Source organism: Pseudoliparis swirei, chromosome 13 (assembly GCF_029220125.1).
Source record: "Pseudoliparis swirei isolate HS2019 ecotype Mariana Trench chromosome 13, NWPU_hadal_v1, whole genome shotgun sequence".
Lineage (NCBI taxonomy): Eukaryota > Metazoa > Chordata > Actinopteri > Perciformes > Liparidae > Pseudoliparis > Pseudoliparis swirei.
In genome coordinates this window covers 8057937-8084104 of record NC_079400.1, presented here as the reverse complement: position 1 = coordinate 8084104, position 26168 = coordinate 8057937, and the positions used below count along the sequence as shown (strand labels likewise).

The following is a 26168-nucleotide window of genomic DNA, read 5'->3' as shown; positions in this document are numbered from 1 at the left end:
CTCATGTTTGAAAGCAGCCATGAGGGCTGAATGAAGATTTGTGATTAGCCCACATTTGTGTTATTTTTATCAGCCAATGCAACTCTTTGATGACAGCCATGTGTCGGAAATGGAGGAATCATCCGGAGGGACGTCTCTGGGTCAAAATACCAACTGCCGAGCTTCCCAGGCTGATCTCACACACCGCTCCCCAATATTCGGTCAGGACTCCATTCCCTCCTCTTCCTCCTCCTCCTCCTCTTTCTTAAGACACACTTTGAAAACAAAAATAGCTGGAGAGCAGAAAGACACGAGAAGTGTCAGATCCATAAATAAATTGGGTCTTTGTGCACCTTGTTTGAAACTCGCTGACATTTTAAAGACAGGTATTAATACCATTTCTCAAGAGACAAAGAGTGTATGCGTGGACGTGCAAATAAAGTGTGTGTGCATGTTTATGCAATGCATGTGCATGCTTGTGCATATTTGTTGTGTGCATAGTGAGTGTGTGTGTCACTCTCCCTCTCTCTCTCTCTTTATTTCAAGTATAAAATAAGCTTTATTGGCAAACATGTTTAAGTTACATTATTGCCAAAGCTAAGACGCAAAATAATGAATAATACAGTTTTACACAGGAAAGCAAAAAAGATTATCAGAAGTTAAGACGTATTTACACTTTTAAACACACTCAAAGTAATACACGTTGATTGTTTTACATTTTTTCTATATTTATATCTGCATAAGCAGTTCTCAATATGTACTTATCCCTTTAAAATGACTCTTAAAATACCTAACGTGTGTATTTCTATGTCCTCAGGATACTCATACACTTTCACACCGGTGTGACCGGTCTGCACAGCGTTGACTCAGCAGAGCACGGCTCAGATAACAATCAGAGCTCTGCAGGTACGGAGGAAGGGATGAAGCTTTTAAAGGAGGTCAAGAAGGTGTGACGGAGACTAAAGGCTCACGCAGAGGGACAAAGGGGAGGAGGACATAAGAGATGACCTAAATATGGTTGAAGTTTCAAGGTCATCGCTCCTCTTCCTCTTCATTGCCGCTCACGCTCTCTCCTTAGAGTGATTTCCAAGGTGGGGGGGGGGGGTCACCGGTAATTATCTGGTCTTGTCAAAAGTAGGCGGCACAGCGAGATACCCAGTCGCCTGTGATTCTGATTGAGGTCCTGGGCACACAAACGCACACACACACACACACACACACATGCATACATAGGGAAACGGCAGCAGGCGAATGTGCGGCGTTTCATTAGGCCTCTGATTTGGTCATTCATCATGTCACAGCGAGGTCACACACAGCGGCCGACACATGTTTATGTCTGAGGAGATTGTCTGTGTGTGTGTGTGTGTGAGAGAGAGAGAGAGAGTAGGTGTGTGTGTGTGTGTGTGTGTGTGTGTGTGTGTGTGTGTGTGTGTGTAGGTGTGTGTGTGTGTGTGTGTGTGTGTGAGGGTGTGTGTGAGGGTGTGAGTGTTTTTTGGCTTGAAAGGGTGCTTTGTTTTCCTGTTAGTCCGGGTCCCCTTCAGGCCAGACAAAGAGGAAGCTGCTCTACAACTGTTTGACTCAAATGAAACAACGGCAGGTGATTCATTTTAATGTTACGTTTTTGAGCTAAATATGCCCATGTCTACAGTCCCATGTAAGATGTTTTTTGTCACACACACACACAGTGGTGTGTGAAGAAAAAAGTGGCAAAACTCAGCAGGAATGTGCAAGGGCAACAAGTACACACTATTTATCCTGCCTCCTGGTGGCCCCCCTGTTCTGCACTATGGGGAGGGGTGGGAGTGTAGTAGCAATAGCCAACGCACTACTCTCTCTGCAGAGCCTCCTGTCCTGTCCTGAGCGGAGCAGTTGCCAACCAGGCTGTGATGCTTCCTGTCAGTCTCTACTACAGAGTAGAGAAGGACTGAAGGATCCCTGGAAACTTTAAATTTCCTCAGCTGCCTGAGGGTGGTAGGAGCTGCTGCTGCCTTTCTCACCAGCAGATCCTGATGTGATGACTCTGTAGTATTTACGCCACTCCACCCTCTCCACAGTAGTCCCGTTAATCCCCAGTGGTGTCCTCTCCTCTGTGTACTCCTAAAAAGTCCACAATCAGCTTAGTTTTTTGGTGGTATTCATGATGAGGCTGTTGTCCTGGCACCCACCACTCAAACTCTTGATGATGGTGATGCTGAAACTGGCCTGACACACATGTGTGTGTGTACAACACAGAGGGGGGGAGAGGGAGGGCGCCTGGGGGGGGATCCTGTGTTCAGAGAGATTTGGAGAGGTGGTCTGCCCACCCTGACCACCTGTGGCCTGTGTCAGAAGTCCAGGATCCAACAGCACAGGGGGGGTGTTCCTCAGTCCTCAGCTTGCCGGCCAGTCCAGTCTGGAGGGGGACTGGGCTTGACTGAACTATAATAAAAACAGAACAGTAGTCACCCCCCCCTCTCTGGCTGTCCAGATGAGAGTGGTGTGCAGTACCTGATCTGTTTGGGCGATAAGCAAACTGCAGCGGGTCCATGGAGGAAGGAGGCTTTAGATCCTATATCCTTATTCATCACCCATTCAATGCTGACCACTCACCGAGGTGAGGCCACCATGTCATGTCAGCAATCTTGAGCTGGGGGGGCACATGCTGGCGATCTCTTGAGTGGATCTCTTGAAGCAGGCGGGGAAGCCAGGATCAGCCAGGAGGTTGAATATTGGAGGTTGAAGATTGTTAGCACAGCTCAGCAGCTGGTTGCCTGCTGCTCATGCCATCTGGACCTATCACCTGCATCTTCACCTCCCTCACCCTCTCTGTTCACCTTCAACAGAGCCAGTGTGTGGTGTGCAGTCATTTCATGAGGTGGTAAGCCAGCCTCAGGCTAGCGTTGTTGTTTTGCGCCTCAAAGTGCTAAGAGCTGTTGTTGCGGCTCGCAAACAGTCGTCCGCTAAATTCGTTCAACCGTCCGCTAGGGATGCATGTAGCCACCATTGCGCTAATAGTGCTCTGGTAGTTTGTAATAGTCGGCGCTGCTCCCAGGCGCCTGGTGTGTCTCTGTGCTCCTTTTGTGATTCCTCTCGCCACTCTGTCCCTCCTTTCCTTTGCCTCTTCCGCGCCCTCCTCAGTCCATAGACCGCTGCCTGGTTATCGGCCGGTTGCGGCTGTGGCGGCGGTTCGTCCATAAAAAAAAAGAAGAAAAAAAAAAAAAAAAAAAAAAAAAAAAAAAAAAAAAAAAATCAAAAAAAATAAAAATATGCCAAAAAATTTAAATATAACCGTGTGTGGCGCTAAATGTGTGTGGAGACAGTGAAACCTTACAACAAAAATAAGTTAAAATAAAATAATATAAATCATAGCCCCTACGGAGCCCTCTTTTTTCGGCGATTGGTCTAACGTATTGATACAACATTGCATTGATACAACATTTCAGTCAGCAATTGGTTTTGGGCAAGCGATTGGCGGATGAAACTGAGACAAATGTGGCGACGCGATTAGATATATTGCAGATCAGATTCGTCAGAAGCCAGTAGCCCCAGAGCAGTGTTGCCAGGAGTTTCGTTCCTTTTCTTTCGTCCTTTGTTTGATGAAGTTCTTTTGTTTTGAAGTTTTTTTTTTGGTTCGGTTTGTCCTTTTTTTGCATGCAAATTACATGAATATCTTTAAATAAAATCCATATTTTAAATGAAATAATTATTATTCATAAAAATCCTACCCAACTGACCAGATCATCTCCAGCATACACACATTTTATTTATGATAATATACTGTATCTAATTACAAGGCCATTTTAGGACATTTTAGGGAAATAACTAGGAATTTGCTTTTAATTTAATGAAACTAAACATATGTATGTACTTAATATATATTACAATATATTTGGCAAATGATATAAATTGGTTGGACTTTAAAAGCAGTGTATATGGTTTGCACGGGCATATTTTGAGTTCTGATATTGGGTTTTTTTTTTGGTTTTTTTTGATTGGCTGGGCTGGTTGTTTCACACAGACTGGCAAACCCTGCTCCACAATGGTTTATATTGCTGAGGGTGAGTTGGTATCATGTCCCAGTCGAAATACTCAGAGAGCCCTGTAGCTCAGCTCTGATTGGTCAGACCACCGACTGTTCCTCGTCACTACCGCTTCGCGCGATCCTTAACGTTTTTCCTCTGGTAGCACACGAATGTGCTGCACCACCACAGCCGTCGGGATACTTGTTCTGATGCCGGTCCGCGAGTGCTACGCCGGTGTCCGCTAGGTGGAATGTAGACGGCTGTGTTCTTGGGTGGCACCACATGTTGTTCGCGTGCGAAGCAGACCCTCCACCAAGGACCGGCATATCGCATATGACGCACCCCGCACCAGGTCAGCTAAGTTTCCGACCAGACAAAGATGTTATCCGCCATGTCCGTTTGAATCGATCCTTGCCCTAAAAGAGCACAACAATCTCATGAGCTGCATGACGGGCGACTGGACACTGCCGCGCCATCAAACATGTAGGAGTTGGTAGAGCCCAAACTAAAGTTAAAAGTTTTAATTCCTCAGGTGAACACAACTCCAATGGGATGATAATGTTGCTCTGTCTGCTAGATGCTTTAATAAGTTCTCACATTAGTTATAGCATCTTGGTAATAATAATAAATTGGTATTATTGCAGCTTTAAACATATTGTGTTCCAACTCTTTGAAGGCAGCATTAAACCAACTTAGTGGATGGAGCGGGTCGCACTTGCACCTCAAGGCTGGCGGTGGGATTGATGTTGAAGTGCCCTTGAGCGAGACAGTGAACCTCGAGTTACTCCCCGAGGGCTCGACAGCAGCCCACTGCTCCGAAATACAGAGTTAAATGCAGAGGTCAGAGTTTCTGTGCGTACCTGTCTATGATCATTGTAATAAAGTATATTTGTAAACTTACAGAGCAAATGAAGACGTGTGTGTTATAACAATCTTTATAAGACATACACATCTACAGGAAGTCAGCTATTCATAGTGAGATGAGAGGCCTGCTACCACTTTCTTGTCTTTAGCTTAGCTTCGCATAAAGACAGGAGGCAGGTGGACACATGTCGCCTGTGTGTTCAGACAGAATGCAAAGCACATTATTTATTTTTGCGTTATTTGTGCGAATCAGAACGCTGTACGGCGTTCCTGTCTCCAGACTTGACAAACAAGTAGCCGACTGTTTGTTGGAGAGCTTTACGGCGGCTGGAAGGTGAGCTATGTTATTTCCTATAAGCTCAAATAGCCCCCAACTCAATTAATAACACCCAGACCAACCAGAATGGTTTCAATCACTGAATATACACTACCGTTCAAAAGTTTGGGGTCATCCAGACAATTCCGTGTCTTCCATGAAAACGTATTTTTATTTATCAAATGAATTGAAAATTGAATAGAAAATATAGTCAAGACATTGACAAGGTTAGAAATAATGATTAATATTTAAAGTATTAATTTTGTTCTTCAAACTTCAAGCTCAAAGGAAGGCCAGTTGTATAGCTTATATCACCAGCATAACTGTTTTCAGCTGTGCTAACATAATTGCACAAGGGTTTTCTCATTAGATATTAGTCTTCTAAGGCGATTAGCAAACACAATGTACCATTAGAACACTGGAGTGATAGTTGATGGAAATGGGCCTCTATACACCTATGGAGATATTTCATTAGAAACCAGACGTTTCCACCTAGAATAGTCATTTTCCACATTAACAATGTATAGTGTGTATTTTTGATTAATGTTATCTTTATTGAAAAAACAGTGCTTTTCTTTGAAAAATAAAGACATTTCTAAGTGACCCCAAACTTTTGAACGGTAGTGTAATTCACATCAAAACCTTTCCAGAAATGTTCCTCCGGCGAAACATTAGGTTGTTTTTTAAACCCGGTCCCTTTTTGCCCATGCAGTCCAATAATCCCTGGCAAAGGTAACCATGACCAAAGGGGCAGAGGCACAAAAAAAAACAGCTGTTCAAATCCAACTTAAGACCAAGGGCTTCATTAAAAGATGCTTCCACCCACACATGTATTCTAATATATGCACACCTCCAGTGAATGCTGAATGTTTTGCATTAATTCCCTCCCCCTTGGTAAGCTAATGTATGAGAGGGCTGTGTGTGGACGTCCCTGTGTGGGTCGTGTGAGATCTGCTCAGAGATAAAACACACAGATCAAAGCTCTGGCCTCAGTTCAGAAACTTCATTGACAGAAATGATGTTGATTACAAGCACACATGCTCATGTTTATGGACTCTGCCGTAATATCTGCATGGACATCAGATTGTGGCGATGAAAGCGGTTTCTGTCCAGCCTCTGTTTAATATATATTCACATTATGCAAATAATAACGAGGAAAAGCTGTCTAAAGAAAATAAAAGTTCTGGTACTTCGTAAATGCAGATTTCATTTCTCTGGTTTCCGCAAACTATTGCATTTTTATCTTAGCTTCTTATCCACCAGCTAGAGTTGTAATGTGTAAAAAGGACCCTGGTCCCATTGTCGTTGCTATACTGCCACCTAGTGGTCACTCACTGTCATCACCACCTACTGACGCTGGGAGGAATTTTGTTGTACAATGCAGGAACTATTTCAGTTAAATTATAGATTTTTTTAAAGGGTTGGTTATTCACTAATGAAGCAGTGTGTGATCGGTTCAACAAACTTATTAAAAGTGTCCCGACGACAAACTCATCTTGTATGATTAAAGTGACCAAATCAAGTATACTGATGTTTGATTTCAGTGTGTTTGTGATGAAAATGGTCAAATGTGCTCCAGGACAATGAGGTCAACAAAAATAAGTATTAACTATTCTTGCGTTTGTCTTTTGTGGAGTGTAATTGTCTCTGGCACCAATCGTCCTAAATGCATACTGGTATGCTATTCTATGTGGTAATCGTCTTAGCATATTGCTCAAGCACCTTAACTGTACATAAACACATCTGCATGGTGACGTCTTTGTTGCTGATGTGTTGTTTGTCTTTCAGAGTTCCTGGTCCTGGTTGGTTGGCGCTGGAGGCCATCAAGGACTTATCAGCATGTTTACGGCCTATGAGACCCGCCCCCTCCTGTTAGTCCTCTGCTCCTTTTCCCATGTGCTCTGTCCAACTTTTGAGCTGCTGTGTACTTTATTCACCATATGGTTGAACTCATATGTTGTGTGTTAATCTAATTCAACCCTTTGTTAAATAAAACTCATTTTGTTGGTTAATCCCTCACGCGTGCCTTCCATATCTGCTGTTGTCTTATACTAACAGGAAATTATGCTATATGTGTGATTTCGGTCGTTTTATTTGTTTTCTATGATTTTTCTTTGCTGTCTCACCGCTACCCACAATTTATTTTAATTAGTTCCAGCTCTTAACAGTTCCATTTTTGGTCATAGTGGGAGAATAGTGTGTGTCAACAGCACACAAAACAACCGGATTTAGTTTGCTTATTCTCTGCTTTGAGTATTGCTAAATATAGTCGCTCTGTTAGTGTGAAAACTCACAACATAATTAAAAGCTTCTTAGTTTAGATTGGAGATATCCGTCTGAGAACAGAAACGTTTGTTTTGGTGGCTCACACAGCATTGAACATTGACCTTTAATAAATGTAATAAAAGAAATGTCAATTTGAGAAGATGTAACAAAAGAGTTTTCATTGGAAATACATTCTATAAAAGAAATAGTCCTTCTGAAAATAGCTTGATAAGCAAGACTGTTTCAAGAAAGAGAAGCATATATTCCCCTTCATAGTTTAGGGGGAGCAAATAAAACCAAAACGATCCTCATGCCGGGAACAGTAAGACATTTTTTTTTTTTTTTTAATTTGGGTGAACTAGCCCTTTAAGTTCACATGTAAAGACAGCATCTCATTAAGGAGGTGAACTTTTTTTTTCTCAAGACAGTCATTTATTGAGGCACTTGACACAAGCCATGGGATGTAAAAATCAAATACAACATATTTTTAACATTCTTGCATCTGTAAACATAGAAAATACATTCTGACAGTTAATTAACATTGTACTGTAACCCCCACCAACCACAATGGAGAGAAGTGTGAGAAAAAATATCAACACCCTCGCTCAGAGTAGCACACCGTGTACCACAGCTACAACACAGCACTGGAGCTAAATACAAAAACTGTCACCTGACTCCCCGTTACTGACTCTCCATCCGCGGAGTCTGTCGGGATCAAAGCAACATGCAGACAAGCTGTTCCTGTGCTCTCATTTTCCCTGAACTGCATCTATTCGGTCATGTGTTCCCCGAGCGTGGGTAAGAGGTAAGTTGCAGATGAGGCATCTACTGTAAGTCTATTCAGCAGCACAAGAACACTTCTCTACTTCAGATCATTATTCAAGAAATATATAAATACATTATATTTTAAGCAGGCATGTGCAAAGTCCAAACATGTCTGTCTGCTTCGGCTTATCACTCTCTCGGATGTAAACATTAATGTATATTCACTTTTTATTTCATTTGGCAATCACAAAAATATTGAAATGTGTACATTTCCTTCTATTTATAGTTGTTTGTGTGTATGCTACTGTTCGTGAATAGATACAGAATGAGGTTTCAGACGTGAAAGCTTCGGCTGCAGTATCCAAAGCTCTCGCTCGTGTTCGTACACCCTGTGTTCCTGCGGTCCTCACAAAACTAAACATCCGCCCTCAACAGCTGGCTCAGCTGGCGCTCACATCAGGAAGGGCTCGCGTCAACAAGGCTGCAGTGAGAGGAATGCTGCGCCGAAAAACACATGCTTTGAGTATCAGACGCAAGACCGCCTCTTGGAAGTTTTGTTCCACATGTGCAAAGAATATGGTTGAATGGAGAAGTCAACAAAACCTTCTTTGGTGGCTGTCGTCAAACATTTCTCAAGGGGGAGGGTCTCGCACCTGGAATTAAGTCTTAAACAGCTGTGAAAACACTGTGTGTTTAGCCATATTTGAGAAAAACTGTGATTTGTTTAGAAAGTTACTGAATGTGGAGAGTGGGGAGGAGGAGGATGCTGCAGCAGGCATGTAAGTGAGGACTTTCAGGTCAACACATGTGTGTTGTTAGACGCTTTAAACACACCGTGAAGAAGTTAAAACCTGGACGCAGTAAATCGATGCTCAGTCTAAACAGTCAACAGATTGACCGTCTTGTGTTTGTTGGTTCTGGCCTTTGTGGTGAAAATGTAAGCCAGAGTTATCAGGGATTTTACCCCGTTAATCTATCTCTGTCCGAAACATGGGAACAGTCTGCCCGCTCAGACAGGCAGATTGTAAATGCAGCCAACTAGCCCGTCCCGTTGTGAGGAGTGAGACTCTCCCAGGGACAGATGATCTCTTTGGCTCCCACTCCTCCACGAGAGGCCGCCCTGCTGTCCTCGTCCTCGTCCTCGGACTCTATGGGGTAGATTCGGCACTCTGGAGGAATATCCACTTTAATCTGGAAGAAACTGATAAAATACAGTGCGGGCAGCAAGTATTAGCTCCATGACATTGGATTTGAAATGTTAAAATTAGTTATGACCTTTAAGTGTGAACTTTCAGCTTTATATTGAAGGCGATTCCAGTCACATTAGATAAATGTTGTAAAAGGTTTGGGTTTTTAACATACTTTTAACTGTACTATACTTTTAACATAGCTGGATGAGTTGAGGTGAGACACGACATGCTTTACAAACATCGTGTTTCATGCACAGGTCAATTTAGATTGTTTTTAAAGCTATTTTGCTTCTATGACATGTCATTTTTTAGACTTATGGAAAGAAACATCTTAAATACACATGTAGGTATTTATTTGAATACTTTGTCTATTACTGTCTCTTAAATTCATAACAGGTTACCAGTAAATACATTTACACATTTCAGAATGTATAGAACCACTAAAATAATTGTCTTAATATAAGTAATCACCCGGGGAAGTGTCATGGTGGTATCTATTTGTTATTCATGTAGCCCGTTCACCTGAAGTGTCTTCTTCTACACTTCATCCTCAGGAGCATCTACATACACCTAACTTTCCATTTTTATTTCCGTCTCTATTCTGTTTTCTGTTCCGTTTTTCACTGAGGATGTTATTCATATATCATTCATAGCCTGATTAATATCACATTGTATTTCTAAAAACACAAATTGTATTTTTGTATGACTGTTGAAAATATTTTCAGATTTTTTGGAATGAAAAAAATAATAATCCCAAATGCTCTAATGAACAAACTGAAACAAGAACATTGAACCCGTCGTCGTCAGATTTCTGCTTTGTAAATTCATCGGACAGCATCTGAAGTGTGTGGACTGACTTCTGTGCATTCAAATACACAAACTATACCTGACTATTTAGTTCTGAAATGCAGTGTGCCAGAAATACCAGGATGTCCGACTTCAACCTGTTCTGCAGTTTGCAGGCGAGCATGCTTCTCTGGCTATACACACAATCCTCTACGGCGCGAATATATTTACAGGAGGGCCAAAGTGCAAGCCGCAATGTCACGATGAAGTGTGTCCCAATTTAACTCGTACTGCATGCAACAGTGTACTGTATACTTTGTAACGGCAGCTCCAGTGTGTACTAACAATAAAAAAAAGTGTGCGCCTTGTCTCACACTCACTTGCCAATCCGTCTGAGCGGAGCCTGACTGGGTCGATCCGGGCCGATGGGCTGAATGCGGCCGCTTGTCCCGGCAGCCGAGTGGCATTTGGGCGACAAGCTGGCGAACATGGAGGCGAGGGTGCAGCCGCGCCTCAGCAGACGACGCAGAGACAGAGCCATGCGAGACCTGGACACATTCCCGCCGACCGGTTCTGGAGTCGCGGCGTCCCCCTCGCCTTCTCCGCCGCTGGCCTCCACTCGCCGCTCGGAGGCCGGGGAGCTCTCCAAGGCAACGCTGATGGGGGACGGGCAAGCCGGGGTGTGGAGCAGGAAGGGGAGAGAGGGCGAGGCGTTGCCAGGGGGGACGTCGCTGAGGCCGGAGTAGACGGCGAGGTGGGGGACGGGGGTGGTGAAGCGGCACAGCTGTGAGGGCAAAGGTCAAACAGAAACAAAATACACAAAACATTGCACTTTGACGCCATGATGTACATGATGAACACTTCCATGCCAAAAGGTCAACGTCCTAATAAGCGATACCTGACCTGATCAAATCAGACGTATAAGACATATTCAGCTACATGACAATGAAAAAAGTGAATGAATGACAACTCAAGACAAACAAAAAAACATGAGATGGCTTGTGGGTGTTTTATTAGTTAATGACTGATGACAAAGAAAACATTCTGTACAGTACAGAACAGTGTCTGTGTGAAGATGGACAGTCCAACACATTCATTATGAGAAACAACATGAACACCTTTATGGACATCATGTAACAGATGGTAACAGATGTGGCCGTTTGGCATGACTTGTGTATGGACCGGAGTTATTTAGGATGTTTTTAAAGTTCACCCGAATCACACAACTTTACCTCTCATTGTGGTTTTATGAGACATTTTCCAGGTAAATACATACAATTTAGTGAAACAATCTCCCACGGTGTCATATGAGCAGGGCTCGATGCCGAGAGAGGTAAGTGAGGAAATGTTGAAAGAGCTGAGCCTTTCAAATAATCTCAACTAAATTACATATTTTCAGTATTGCACATTCCATACCAACTCCATTTTCCATTTATCTTTTTTTTATTAATAAAATGACTTTCTGCCGCACTAACTAACACATCAGCATGACGGCTGTTTTCAGTGTTGTGTTTGAATAAATGTAGATATATTTGTGTGGCCATTTGAGGCTGAAACATCCACAAACTAATACTTTATTTTTCAACTGATTGTCACACTTTTTTAGTCTTGTTTCATCTCTTTGTAGCTCGGTTTTTTATCTCCCATCTCCTGAGGGAAATGCATGTCTCTTGAGCTAATACATGCTCCACTCTGTTCACCAAATGGTTGCTAACTCTGTACATCTGCTATTTGTTGCTGAGCAGGTAGTACACACAGGATATTCTATCCCAAAAGACTACACTATAAGAGTGAACCACAACAACAACGTTGCAGGTAGTAAAACCAAAACTACGAACTGAAATGCTTTAAAGCTCTATAAAGTGTGTGAACTGAAGTGAGGTTCATCAGGAGGAGCGACCCTTTCACATTAAAATATAATTAGTCCTATTGTTGTTATAAAATATTGATGACAGCAGTTTTATACTTAAAAGTCAAATCCATTTAAACGTAAACATTATCATTCGTGAATAAACTGCAGCGTATTTTTTTTTATTGATTCCACGTCTCTAAAATCTGTGAACATCACGTGTTTATGTTTATTTCTGAGCGGGAGGACGAGGAGGGGGGGGCGCCTCCTTGCCCTGCTTGCTGAGTTTGCTCATGACCTGTGTGATGTCAACATTGGCGGCCATCTTGGCCCGCTGTTCCTGCTCCATCTGCCGGAGGATGATGGGGCTGAGATTCGGCCGTCTCTTCTTTGAATTCTGCTGCAACTGGACCTCACTGGGAGGGAAAGGAGAGAGACGCAGGAGAGAGATGAAAATGAGGTAGACCAGCGAGAGGAAGAGGCGGGAGAGACAAGGTGAAAATTACATTTTGGAGAGTGATGGATGTGGTAGTTACAGGGACACTCATAACAGCCAGAGAGACTTTAACTTTTTCCGACCAATGTCATTCCTAAGTCATCCATTTCAATCATTTTCTTTTTGATGCCCTTGTGCTGAATTCATCAGGAAAATCCCAATTAAATCCCAAATAAAGCAGAGAAGACTAAAGCTCAACGTCGTCTGAAAATAGTTAATTGAATGCATAAATGTGGTAGTTAAAAGCTGCCGCGTGCCTGTAACGGTGCTCTTCAGGACAGATGGCCTTCTTCACCGTATCCTTAAACACTGGAGACTTCTGGTACCGGCCGTACGAGTCCTGAAAAGGTGCACACACAAACCCAGCTTGAATCGGAGTTTGTTTTGGTTAATCCGCGTACATTAACACAATTATCTGGTGTTCACTGACCTTCTTCATGAGCATGTAGGTGTGAGTCTGGGCCGGGTCCAGCACGTATCTGTGTGTGTGTTTCAGGCCCTTCACCGTGACCTCCATCGTCTTTCCGTCGATGTTGATCCACCGCGGTGCGCCGCGTGCCAGGAATGTCCTGGGACCAGGAGAGTGGACCAAGCAGTTAAAAACCCTAAAACACCTGCATCAAGTACGGCACTCGAGTACATATTTGAGATACGTTACTTGATTATGATTAGATGATAACATTCTACTTTTTTACTCCACTACAGATATCTGACAGCTATAGTTCAGAGTTCATCATTAATGAAAATTTAAGAAAAAGTCCTCAAATGTCCTCTTGATTTGTCCAAACAACGGATATTAAGATATAAAGATATTCAGTTCACGATGATATGAAACTGCAACTACAGAATGTTTGGCTGGAAAATTCACTGAAATCAATAATCGATCTTTAAAACAGTTGCTCGACTAACTGCTTCTGTCAACATTCAATTAATTCACAGGGAATAAACGAAGATGTTACTTGTAGATGTGCTCTGCTTTCTCTTTCATCGACGCTGCTTCGCCCCACTTCAGATCTTCGCAGCCCTCCCAGAATGCCAAGTTCTCACCTAAGACGGTTGAGAATAGAAAATCATTAAAAAGAAAATATTCTTGGCCCCTAACTAGCGGCTGAAATATCATCATTGTGTGAGCAGCAAGTTTGCAACGATGCCGCTTTTCAGATAAAATCTAAGACCGCCGTACCGCTGAATTCTTTCTTCAGGAAGAGTCTGAAGTCGTCTCGTCCTCGAGGGTCCGAGAGCAGCTCAGCGAAGCTGAACGTCCACCTCTCCACGCGCATCTTAGTTGGTATTTCCACACTTTTGAACAAAACAACATGTTATTCTAAGTTATTCTCTGACTATCAGCTATTTATCGTCCTCAGCTGACTCACTTGGGCATGTTCAAGGTCCAGTACGTAGAGTCATCCGTGAGCCACGGGTTGCTGGGCAGACAACTGGAGAGGAAAGGGTCGTGGCTTTTATAGGTGGAGCAGTACTTCACCAATCTGCAGGAACAGGGAGAACGAGTTTACGGTCTGTAATGTTTGAAGGAGCAGCCAAAGAGACATGCATATACATTATTGTAAAGTATATATAACGTTACAACAGTACGCCAAATGTTAGCCAACGTGGTATTTTATTGCACCGGAGGCTGGCTGACCACACAGTGGTGAATAAGGGACCAGAGCAGCTGAAATGTAAATTTGTTTTACGTTCCTCATAAAGTTTTGGGTTTGATTTGATTGTAGCAGGATATCTTCAAAATATGAAGAAATATATACAAAAATAAGTAGATAGATGACACAGATCAGTTCCACGCTCTGTATTTCACGATAGCCATTTATTATTATTAAACAACAGCCTGCATCCCTAAACCTGCAGCTACTGTGTCCATATCGTCTGTGCTTGACTTTCAGCAGCTCCTCAGTGGAGATGCTATTTTGAGACGATATGATTCCACCGATCTGAAGTGACTGGTTTGTCACAGATACAAGCCGACTGGGAATATGATGGACCGGCTTACGCGCTGATGGACACCGATGACTTCACTCTGGGCCTCATGATGGCCTGCTGGGTGAAGATGATCTACAGGGAGGCGGAAGACAGCGATAAAAAATGTCTCTGTGGATCCCTGATGGTTACCACAACTGTGAGAGGAAAAATGATGGAGAAAGAGTGGCTGATAAATTCTCACTCACGATTCTCTCGAAGAAGTCGAGTGTTTTGGTCTGGGGAAGAAAAACATATGAAAGGTTACATTGTAAGATTAAATGTTGTATCATAAAATAAAAATCAACATCTAAATCAGCAAATATGTTTTCCTGTGTGTATGTATGTGTTTGTGTTCATGCTTTTGCATGTTTTTAAGTACCATCATGAGCTTTAAACCGTAAGTGTGATTTTTTGGGGGGAATTAAGTCTTTTTATTCCCTGTATTCTTCTTCCTTGTCAAAACGTGGCATCCACATTACTCACACCGCAACAGAGGTCTGATTAACTCATAAACACACATCTCAAGCATATGTTTCATATTCAAACTTGTAGTTTTGAACCACAACCCACATTGAGTTTGATCACATTACATTCATCACCCTTCATGCGGCTCCCTCTCTGGAGACACTAAAGACGCAACAATGTTCAGGCACGCAGTCGGAAACTGGTGAAGTTTACCTTTAAGGTTGGAAATAGGTTTAAAGTCGAGGTGGCATTAAGAGGTAAGCAAGTAGTTGTGTCAAGTACACACATGAGGGTTGTGTGTGTGTGTATGTGTGTGTGTGTGTTGGTTCATAACCAGTTTAAGAAAGATTGAAAACAAAACGAGAGCCTTGGGAAATGCCTGCAGAAGATAAGAGAAGAGAAGACAAAAGACGTTGTTTACTAATCAATACCTCAAATGATTGAAACAGGAGACAGGGAAAGGAAAGGAAAGGAAAGTAGAGGACAAGCATCCTTTCCTTGATCCATGCATTAAAGCCTCTTATTGAATATAAGCTCATTGGCAGGAATTATGTTCCCTCAGGTCACACAGAGACTCACCTGTTACCTCGCCTGCGTTTGGATCTATGAGTCGATCCAGTCCATAGTCCATGGCGCTCACTGTCACTGGCTACACACACAACAACAACAACAACAACAACACAATGATTACACAATGTTTGTTTAATGAAGGACTAATTAACTAAAGCAGATGGCGGTTTTCTAATGCTAGTCCCAGGCTGCCGTTGTGTCACACTTCTTCCGACCATCTGAGACAACAAGTGAGATCCCTGTTCCACAGTTCAACTTAAGGAATGTGTTTGTTTCAGCAGACGTGATTTGACTTTGCACCACATTCACCAGTGGTGTGAATACATCCATGGATTATGATGTTATCTGAGTAAGAAAGCTGACTTTGAGGAATGTAAATAATGCAAGAAAAACATTATCTGCCAGAGGAAGATCTTTACAGATCGACTCATTGCCTGAAAAGAGAAATAAATTCCTCTTACAGGTGAAAAGTTAAATTCATAAGCTATAAAAAGCATTCTTGTCCAGCCCAATACACTCGGAGGGCTTTGCTACTTCAGCTTTAATTGGTCTGGTGTGACCGGCGATCTTAAAGGTAGCACACTTGTTGTATAACTGATATGTCTGCGTCAGTTCACTGACTTTATGACTCTTCTTCTGTTACACAATATTTTAAGTAATCGTCAATTAGCTGCTTGAACTTTGACAGTTCGGGAAAAGTTGCAAGTTCGAAGGTTTTGCTTTAAGAGTCCGTTAAACGGGTTCAGTGCAGAGCAAACAACGACCTCTTCATGGCAGCTCCATTATATGTTGGCTTCAATAGTAGAAACCAACAGGTACCTCGGCGGGTATAGGGTTCAGGTTTCCATTGTATCAATGATTTAAACATTTATTTTTTTTAATACAGATGTATTGAGGAATATGCAACATTAACACAATTTGACCTGAAATGTCTGCGCCTCAAGATTGAGTTCCAAAGCAGGAGGTGCATTACGGCGAAATACAACAGGCAAAAACATGTTTTTTCATGCACCGTAAACATCTCAAATACACATTTAGGTGTTTATTTCACTACTTTGCCTATTTGTATATGAAGACTTCTTAGAAATTCACCAAAAGTTACTTTTAGAGCATGTCTAATTTGCATTAAACATTTCAGAAAACTTGTAATACAAAAGATAACTATTGTCTAAATGTAAGTAACCAACTGTGGAAGGTACGTGGTAATATCTATCGGTTAGATTCGCCTGTAGCGTCTCCAAAATGTCTGTATTTCACAATTTTTATCTGAGAACGATGTTTTATCTCATTCTCTAGACAGAAATCTCTATTCAGTAACGCTTAACCGTTTAATTCCCGGCTATATTCTGAAGGAGCGGTTTGATCAATTATTATTCATACCCTGAACAGTTATCACTAAAAACATGGCGGAAATGAAGCACATTTTGAACTTGGCTTTATCCAAAGTTGAGATTTCTGTTCTGGAAAGTGTTATATATTTGCTCATATTCGATAAGGCAATGGCTCCTTTGCCTATTTGAACAACATTTTTTATAAAATGTATAATTCAAAAGGTAATTCTCTGAAAGTAAGTAATCCATTAGTTAGTTTTCACCCTGTACTCGCCTGGGCTGTCTCCTCTTAAGGCCCTTACCATGTAAGTTGATTTGGTTTAGAGACAACCACAAACCCGGGACACATGGTGAACTTGAGTCTTTCATGGACCCTGGAGGTCATGGACCCTCTGAGACTGGTCAGTAACGCAGCCTCATGAAAACCAGGTGGAACTCAGACTCTCAATGCCACGAGCCCTATAGGTGCAAACCGCCATGCCACATGCTCCTACGCACTGTGAAATATTAATCAATGGTGCCCTTTTACTCTGACTGGACATGCAGTGGTAATGAGGCATCATGGGTAGAGATAATGAGATACCCTGGGAGGTATAGAGCTGGAGTGCAATTTATTTTGAGACGTCTCAGTCTGTCTGCTTGCAATCCAATGAGATACATGACGCTGTATCCTGTGTGTGCAGTACACGTCTGGTACGTATCAGTGTGTGTGTGTGTGTGTGTGTGTTCTCACCGGGGGTCTGTGAACCACCCAGTAGGCTCTCTCCTGGCACTCAAACACCACGCGATCCGGTTTCTTCCTCTCCTTCGCGGCCCTGAAATCCGCACACAGACGCGGAGCATCGTAACACCTTCTTGAGCTCAGGAGTGAGGCTGGGCTCTCCGTTTGTCACACGGCTACCTGTACTGCTCTTTAGCTTGCATCACGACGAAATCCCATTTGTGATTCATCCACTTGTGGAGACGATTGTAGTGCTCCTGTGGACGCAAAGCAACACCTCAGCAAACACCAGCAGACTAAATGAATCCCTCTCACTTGCTCTCCGTCTCACCTGCTCGTGCAGCTCCAGGATTCCTCTCTTGCGTATGTTTCTCTTCGCCAGGTAGATTGCTGCGGTGATGAACGGGAAAGCGTGAGTGTTGCTATATCAGGACGTGAGATAACACTCACTCCCTGTCATACTCACCATAATCTGTATCCTCAACAGGCCACTGCTGCGTGGGCCAGAAGTACGGCGTCTGAGGGGAGGAAAGTCATCAGTGTGATTGTGACGTATTGGTTACAGGCCAGAAGCCAAGTCGGATGCATTAATCACTGCGAACCAAAAGCAAAATGAATATGAGTAATAGCATTATAAACAGCTATCTCTTTGCCTTTGTCCCACTATCTCCTAACAATAAACTATTTTACTGTCAGAGCAGTTTCACAGAAATGTGAAAACATTTAGTTTAAAAGCTGGAATGACCTCAGTCCCTCAAAGGCGCTTCATTCCTCATGCTTAGTTTATGTAATTTAACAAGAAAAACTGTCAAACGCATGTTCAATTTACTGCTTTTCTGCATTTTATGGTCTCAATGATTCGTCTATAATAAAAATAAAGCATTAGCTTCAGTCATATCTCCTTAGATGTCGCTGTGTGCTGAAGCCAAGAAATGCACCAATGAAATATTCTTTGAGTCTCATTATCACGATGCCACAATCTCCAACTGCCTAGCGTCCAAATTGTCAAGTCACTATAATCACAGAGCATTGAAAGCCAACAAACGTTGACTAATGTGCGTTTACATCCGCATTCAGCTTTGATGGACTCGGATGAAAACGCACATTGCATCTGAACATCAGTCCTTACACTGGAGTGATAAAAACATTCCATGTATTAATATTCAATCGTGGTAAAGGATAAAAACGCACTTCTTGTGTTGTTTTGCAGGATTTGTTCTTCAAAAATAAACATTGAATTCCAAAACTCGTTACATTTGATAATTTCTCAACATAATGTGTCTTAACGTGCATTTTCTTCCTCGTCGAATACTTTTTTGAATGCATATTTGAAAGCGTGCATTGTTTACGTGCGTCCCTCTCGTCACTGCCTTTAGTGGGGCACACCTACGTGCATATCCCCGCCACTAACTGCTGTGCATCCTCTAACAAATGCAAAAACATTCATAGCGCTATTAGAGGTTTAAAAACTCCACGAGGCACCTTTTAAAATCTCTTTAAAAATGTCTGAGGAAGATGGCTGCCTCGCTCTGAGGTTTTGTAATGTTGCGTGTTTACCTGGAAGCGATAGAGCGATGCATCTGGTTTGATCACTAAGCGCTTGTGGTCTTGGAGAGGGTAGATGTAGCCTAACGCCACCAGCATGGAGGCAAAACTCCTCGCCTCTGGAGACGACCGGGAAAGAGAGGCGAGCAGCAATTTAACAATCGACTGACATGCTGTGTATTTCGTGTATGATCAGCTCGTCGCTCACCTCGTGTGTCTACTTGGAATCTGTCCGCTAACCAGGCAATTATGTCTTCACCTGAGGACGACAGATGAAAATCAGAAGCCGGGGCTCACAAAATATTCACCACCAGCTAGAAAAGCAGCTCTGACGGCGAACATCTAGAAATGAGTGTTTGTGTGTGTGTGTCGATACGTAGGTGGGCTTCTAAATGCCAAACCCCTGAAACACCAACACTGACTGGGATGTCAGCCTGAGAGCCTCAAGGGCTAATGTGGGGGAGGAGGCACAGCAAGAAACCAGGAGAGGAGAAGACAGGAGGAGAGGACAGGAGTAAAGGAAGAGTGAGGAAATGAAAGAAAAAGAGAGAAGACACGACGAGGGGAAAGGAAAGGACACGAGGAGAGGAGAGACAGGAAACGAAGCGAAAGAGGAGAGATGGGAAATGAAAGGATGGCGGGAAAGGAGTGGAGAGGAATGAGAGTGATTAAGAAGACAAAGAGGGATGGGATGGAAAGGAAAGAGGAAAGTGGTAAAGTAAATGAGGGCAGATAAGAGGAGAGTGGAGATCAGGAGAGGAAAGGAGGGGAAGAGGAGAGGTGAGACGGAAAAGGAAAGGAGAGAGGAGAGGAGAGGAGAAGCGGTTTGAATGTTGGTTTCATTCAGTTGTTTTAAGCTGCCTGGATTCAAAGCTTGCAAATGACGTACAAGATAGGTTTCCTCTCTCCTCTCTCCTCCTCCTCCTCTCTCCTCCTCCTCCTCCTCCTCCTCCTCTCTGTCTCTCTGTTGTTCTCTTGTTTCTGTCTCTGTTACTTGATCTTTTCCTCTTGCCCGCTCAATCATAATCATCCTCCTCCTTCACCTCCTACTTTTTCCCTCTCCCCGACTCGGAGACTGTGGGGGTTGTCATGGAGATTGAATCTGTAGCTCTCGAGTTTGAGCCTGTAGCTCTGCTTTCCTCCATTGAGACTCCCCCAGCTGCTGAATAACATCAAGTGTGTCCATACTGCCTACATGAGTGTGTGTGTGTGTGTGCCTGTGTATATGTGTATGTGTGTGTGTGTGTGTGTGTGTGCTCTTACCAGTAATAGCGTGTGGTATTGTTGTTATAACCAGTCTCTGAGGCTGTGACTTAACTCCTGTTTTGGGGTCCTGCATCTCCAGCAGTAGCTTCTCTGCCTGCAAAGGAATATCAAGAGGAGGCGAGAGCAGGTTACCACGACAACTGATTGGGAGTTGAAGGGGGCAGGTCGCCATGCCAACAGGTTGCTTTGAAAACAGGTTTTGTTGACAACCTTTGGGAAGAGGAAAATCATAAAAAATAGGTGAGATGGATTTGGATCTGCTCCACCGTCAAGGACATGCAGGATGGCGATGATGATAATTATCAAGATCTTTCTCATCATCGTAAACCTCTTTTTTGTTTCATGAAAGATTTTGACAAATGGCCTCTAATTGCCTCTCATATAGATTTATAATCTCTGAGGCAAATCTTCCGCCTGTGAGATTAAGGCTCGCGAGCAACACTTGCTATTAATTATTTATATCTGGCCAATGCTGCCTGACTGAGTGACTCTATCAATGCTCCTATTCATCCCATGACCAAGGATCACAATCAGTTCGACGGAGTCAAGTTTTCGATCAATTTCTTCTCTTGACACCAATGACAGTTTTTCACCAAACTTCTCTTTCAGAGAGACTGTGTCTTTTCAGCAACTAAATTTACTGTCTCCGCAGTCTTTTCAAGAAAATAAATCAAAGTAAGCAGTAGAATTACTGACATCAATGTTTCAATCAAGATATTAAACCAAATATTGGTCTAAAAATCGTCTAAGTCGTCTATTAAATGTGGTCTAATCAATGTGATCAGAAATATTCGATCACATTATTAAATGTGTGATACTTCTTGCTGTTTTCACCATGAAGAATATATCTGCCTGAAATGATGAACTCCAAATAACAATATTCTCTGATGATCCCAGCTGCCTCAAGAGATATTAATACTCACATTCCTCTATTGTCGATTCGGGGAGGTGAATCAACCATCAACTAAATAAGCCTTTTAATTAATCCTCCTCAAAAATTACCAACACACCTCATACCTGGAGCCTCTTACTTAAATTTTCGGGTTGATCACACTAAAACACCAGCCACCAATGATTGATTAATCTGATGTCCACAATTCACATATTAAATCAAGTTTTGAATCCTCAGAATTTATGTTTGGTTTGGTTTGTAGATTTTAATAAAGTGTGGATGTTTTTTAATATTCATGGGATGTTGATATTGATTGCCTAGTGCTGCATTCATCTCCTTGTTGTTTTGAATTGGCTTCTGAGCAGAGTGAAACCGCTTCTGAGCTTTGGCCACTGCATTTTTGACTTCTGCTATTGAGCGTCTTCCCATTTGACCTCTTCATCACGCTCCTCTTTCATTCTGTCAGAATTTCTACTGTCAGACTTTTTTTACTGCGCGATTTTTCGTTAGTCACTGCTTTTCTAGAATTTAAGTATCTAACTGATAGTGCTTCTGCTAAATTTAAACGATATAACGTCTTTATTTAACATATAACAGTCTGTATTTAGTCTAAGACTCCTGGTCTTTAACAGTGATGAGTTAGAACTATACATGACACTGACATGATCATCTTGTCGATGAAGTGGACAAGCTGAGAGTGAAGAAGGAGAGGAAGAGTAACTTGAGAGACAGAAGACAGATCGAAGAGGAGGTTTGCTCACGCATGTCTTCTCAGATGGAAAAGGAAAAGAGTCCGTCCCGGCTTGATGAAGAGAATGGCATAGAGGCCTCGAGTAATGCCAGAATAACGTGATGCCAGTCTTAAATTAAAAAGCGAAACATATGAAACAATAAGCAGCAAATTAATAAACAATAACAGAAAATAAAAACAACCTGTAGTGCAGCTGCACGGTAGCCAGAGCGACCTAGAGTCAAGCATTCCTAAACCTTAGTGGTAATGAAATAGTTTCTGTGATTTGAAAAGATTCTAGTCCAACAAGATTATAATCTTTGTCTCAAGACCTATAAGTAATTGCCTTATGACTTCTTGTAATGATTCAATATTTGTACTTTTGCCCCGGACCATTTCCAATTTGTTTCTTTTCTTTGTTTTCATTTCGGTTTCTGATTCTTAATTATTTTTTGAGGTTTATCCTTTATCCGTCTCCCAACTCTATTTGCAATTATTAATTTGTCTTTCTACGCCTACTCTAAAATATTATCAATGTGTCTCTAATAATTTGTAAATCGTTCTCTCAGCTCTCTGCATGTTACCTCACCTGTGGCAGCTACTCCTAAACCTCTCAGAGGCACCTGGAAGCCTCCGATCTCTAACCTCCCCTCTGATCTCTAACCTCCCTTCCTGGTTTCATAATCATTTGAATAGTTTCTAACAAAGTTCAATTCAAGACAAGAAAGAAGGATCAAGTTAAAAAGACACCACAGAAACACACGGTTTGGAGCTAATTAGAAATGACTCTGCTTCCTCTCCTCTTGCCTCTTGCTCCTAATGGTCTCTCTGTTGGTGTTCTTGTGACTCCTGAGTGCTCGACACCATTGACCATGACATCCTGTCTGTTACAGAGACTGCAGTTTTTTGTTATATTTCCAGGCACGGCACTAATTTGGCTGTTAATTTGTTTAAAAAGTTTGTATCAATATTTAGTTAATCACGGAGTTCCACAAGCACTAATTTTATTCTCGATTTATTTACAGGCTACATGCAACCTTTAATTTACTTTAGTTATACATCATTTGGCAATATTTGCCCAAAAACACCAACCTTGCTTTATTTAGATGACACTCAACTATGTTGTTTAAATGAAAAAAACCAGAGGAAACAAACTAAAAAATGAAAATTCAAGCATGTCAAAACAACCATGATGTGCAACTGGATGACATTAAAATCTCCAAAAAAACCGAAGTAATTTAAAGATAAGATCACCAATGAGATCACCTAATCGGGTGATGCCTGGCTCAGACTAGACGGTACTGGCCTGCATCCTGGCGCCACTCATTCTGGGGTAATCTTTCTTTACTTGCAGACTTTAATCTCAACTTTTCGTTCTCAAAATCTCAAATCCTTATTTCATCTCTCAGTATTATTTCAAAATCAGCACATCTTGTCTCAAAAAGATGCAGAAAATTGGTTTGTCACTGGAGATACTCTAACTGATTACTGCAACTGGCATCTCCTAGGCAGGCTCAACAATCTCTCCTTGTTCTTCCTCTCTGCTGCAGAAAGAATCATGCTCACTAAGAAGACTAAACATCACTCCTGCACTACCTGCACTCCACTGGCTCCCAGTAAAATCAAGAATTAAAAAAAAATTCTTCTCTTAATCAATTCTTCTCTTAATTGCATGCTTATTGATTGGTGAAAATCCATCATATCTTTCATAATTGCCCACTAGAACTAACCCACTAGAATCTACTACTAAATGCGGTTCCTAGAGTCTTTAAAAGTAGCTTAAGCCCCAGAGCCTTTGGTTATCAGCTCTCTTTTCTCAACCAAGCTTTTCATTTTCGGGTTCAGTCCGGAGCAGACACACCGACTTTACTAAGACCCGCTTCTAGTCTCTCTTCCTCTCTTTATAGTTAGCTGAATCAGGTTTGCTGGGTCCAGCCCCTTGATATGCTGCTATATGCTTATAGCTGCCGGGGGGACGCTTTAGGCACTGAGTACCTATCTCCTCTCTTTTTCTCTCCTTAAGGATGAATTTTCATCCAATCATCACCGTTACTAACTCTTCTTTCTCCTTTTAGTTTTTTGACTTTCGTCTCATGGGGTGGGTCGTGATGAGGTGAGAGACTATCTGCCTGATGGATCTGATGGGTCGTGAAATTCCGTGAATTCCCTGCCTGACACCTGCGCCTGCCCTCTGTTGCCTCTCGCCCGCCTCCTCCCACCGCCATCTGTGGAGGGATCTCATCGGTGGAATATGCTAAATGCCTGAACCTACATACACACCATGTCATATTGTCATATTCAATTTATTCTAATTCTGTCCTTCTGTACACATTACATCTATTGCATTCTCTATTGCATCTGTCCAGGATCCTCCTCCTCCTCTCCTCTCAGGTTTTTTTCCTTTTTCCCCCTGAAGGGGTATTTGGGTTTTTTTGGTCCGATGTTGAGGTTTTGGGGAGGGGATGTCTGTAATGTACAGAATGCAGCACTCCGAGAACAATTTTTGTTTTTTGAAATTGGGCTATACAAATAAACTGAATTGAATTGAATTGAATTCACAAAACCTACATAACAAATGACTGTAAAGCTGCATCGAAACAACGGGAGTGGTGAGATGAGATGTGTGTTTCATCCCCTGATCTCATGGCTTTTGTTTAGCTTGCGTGGGAGGATCCGTGGTGAGTCACTGCCCTCTAAACAGGTTTTTTAAGTCCATCATATCATCTTATCCCACGGCTCAGGTGTGAACTGGAAAGCAAGAAACCGTGCATTACATTAATTCAGTTTGTGTGAAAGTGTGTGTGAGAGGGAGAGAGAGAGTGTGTGTATGCAGCTCGCGGGCCCATTTGAAGTGGCTTTGTGCTTTGAAGTCATCCTGGAGAGGCAATGAGCCCGAGGCTGAGCCGGACCAAAGTGGGCTTTCATGGAGCAAAACACAAAGTTCTCCTGGAAATGAATGCAGCATTCCCACGGAGAGCATGGCATTGCGAGTGCTGCATCTGGGTACAATAGACTATTTCATGCACACTTTTATTGTTTCTCCTCATGCCAAAAGTTACTTTGCTGTGATACATATCCAGCCGCTGAAGTGGATAACATGTTAAATGTGAGATGATGAATCGAGCCTCGCTCTGGCCACAGTGCCGGGCTGCTGTTGTGCAATACGCAGTGGATTAACTCCTCTCCGGGTTGGTAGGTGTCGACTGAAGCACTGATACTGATCCAGGCTTATTGCTTATTGAATGACGTTATCACTGCGAAAAGGTTGCAACAAAAACAGTGTAACATTTAGCGTGACATACAGGTAGAGTGCCCACTGACTCTACCAAGGGGACATTTGTTTGTTGTTTTCATCTCGTCATTTTGTTGCATGCATTTCTGAATGCTTGGTTTAATGATTCTTATTTTTTTTCAATTGGGAAACTTCAATTTATATTTCCTAAATAACTAAACACGGTATTTTCTGTTTTCTGTTTTGTTGCATCCTGTTTTCCAAATTATGTGTGGGTTTTGTTGCTTTACAAAAAAAAGAGAAGATATACATTAAAACATGAAGAAAGCAGGATTCCTCTGAGGACCTACAGACATTCGTAGCCTACAGTTTTTTTCTTGGCCAACATTTTTTAAGAGAAAATGCAAAAACAGCCCGGGTTTAGGGAGATACAGCAGACCACTACAGCCCCGAGCTTTGGGCTGGAGAATGCATTTAAGTGGCCGATCCATAGGTGCGTCTGCAGGTATAGTCTAGACTATAGACTATAGACTCTAGTCTGAGCATGGCTGTGATCATCATCTCTGATGTAAAAAGATAGCCTACCTTCTTGAGACAAGCCATGCGTGGTCGATACCTCTGTCCATGATCGCGGAGAGTGTTTCCGATAGTCATGTCTACTGATCACTCCCTCACAGACACACACAGAATGCCACTGACTGAGTGCTGTATTGTATGGGGATGCTGTAAGGAAAGTGCAATGAGAGACACTGATGCCGCCTTCACGTGTTCCCCATAAGCTCCTGTTGGAGGGTGGGAAATTGTACTAGTTTGGTTACGTTCTCAGTTACGATCATTCAAGTCAACCTTATGATTGAATTAGTTTGAGTAAAATGTGGTTATTCATTTTAAAAAGACAATTAGACAGATGCGAAATAAAAATCGACGTTAT

At 42.3% G+C, this 26168-nt stretch overlaps 2 protein-coding genes across 2 annotated transcripts; both read right to left on the bottom strand.

Annotated features, from left to right (window-relative positions):
- Positions 1-7860: 7860 nt before the first annotated feature.
- Positions 7861-10958, bottom strand: LOC130203242 (regulator of G-protein signaling 9-like). The gene is made up of 2 exons (XM_056429213.1): positions 10547-10958; positions 7861-9391 (listed from the first exon to the last, which is right to left on the bottom strand). The coding sequence occupies exons 1-2, from the start codon at positions 10705-10707 to the stop codon at positions 9229-9231; spliced, it is 324 nt and encodes a 107-aa protein (XP_056285188.1). The 5' UTR covers positions 10708-10958; the 3' UTR covers positions 7861-9228.
- A 203-nt stretch (positions 10959-11161) lies between these two features.
- Positions 11162-25966, bottom strand: LOC130203240 (regulator of G-protein signaling 9-like). The gene is made up of 17 exons (XM_056429211.1): positions 25823-25966; positions 20381-20477; positions 19326-19376; positions 19130-19236; positions 18039-18090; positions 17904-17962; positions 17753-17829; positions 17585-17666; positions 15537-15599; positions 14692-14721; positions 14517-14578; positions 13885-13998; positions 13695-13810; positions 13471-13558; positions 12942-13080; positions 12769-12851; positions 11162-12431 (listed from the first exon to the last, which is right to left on the bottom strand). Exons 1-17 carry the CDS (start codon positions 25889-25891, stop codon positions 12245-12247), a joined length of 1476 nt encoding a protein of 491 aa, XP_056285186.1. The 5' UTR covers positions 25892-25966; the 3' UTR covers positions 11162-12244.
- Positions 25967-26168: the final 202 nt, after the last annotated feature.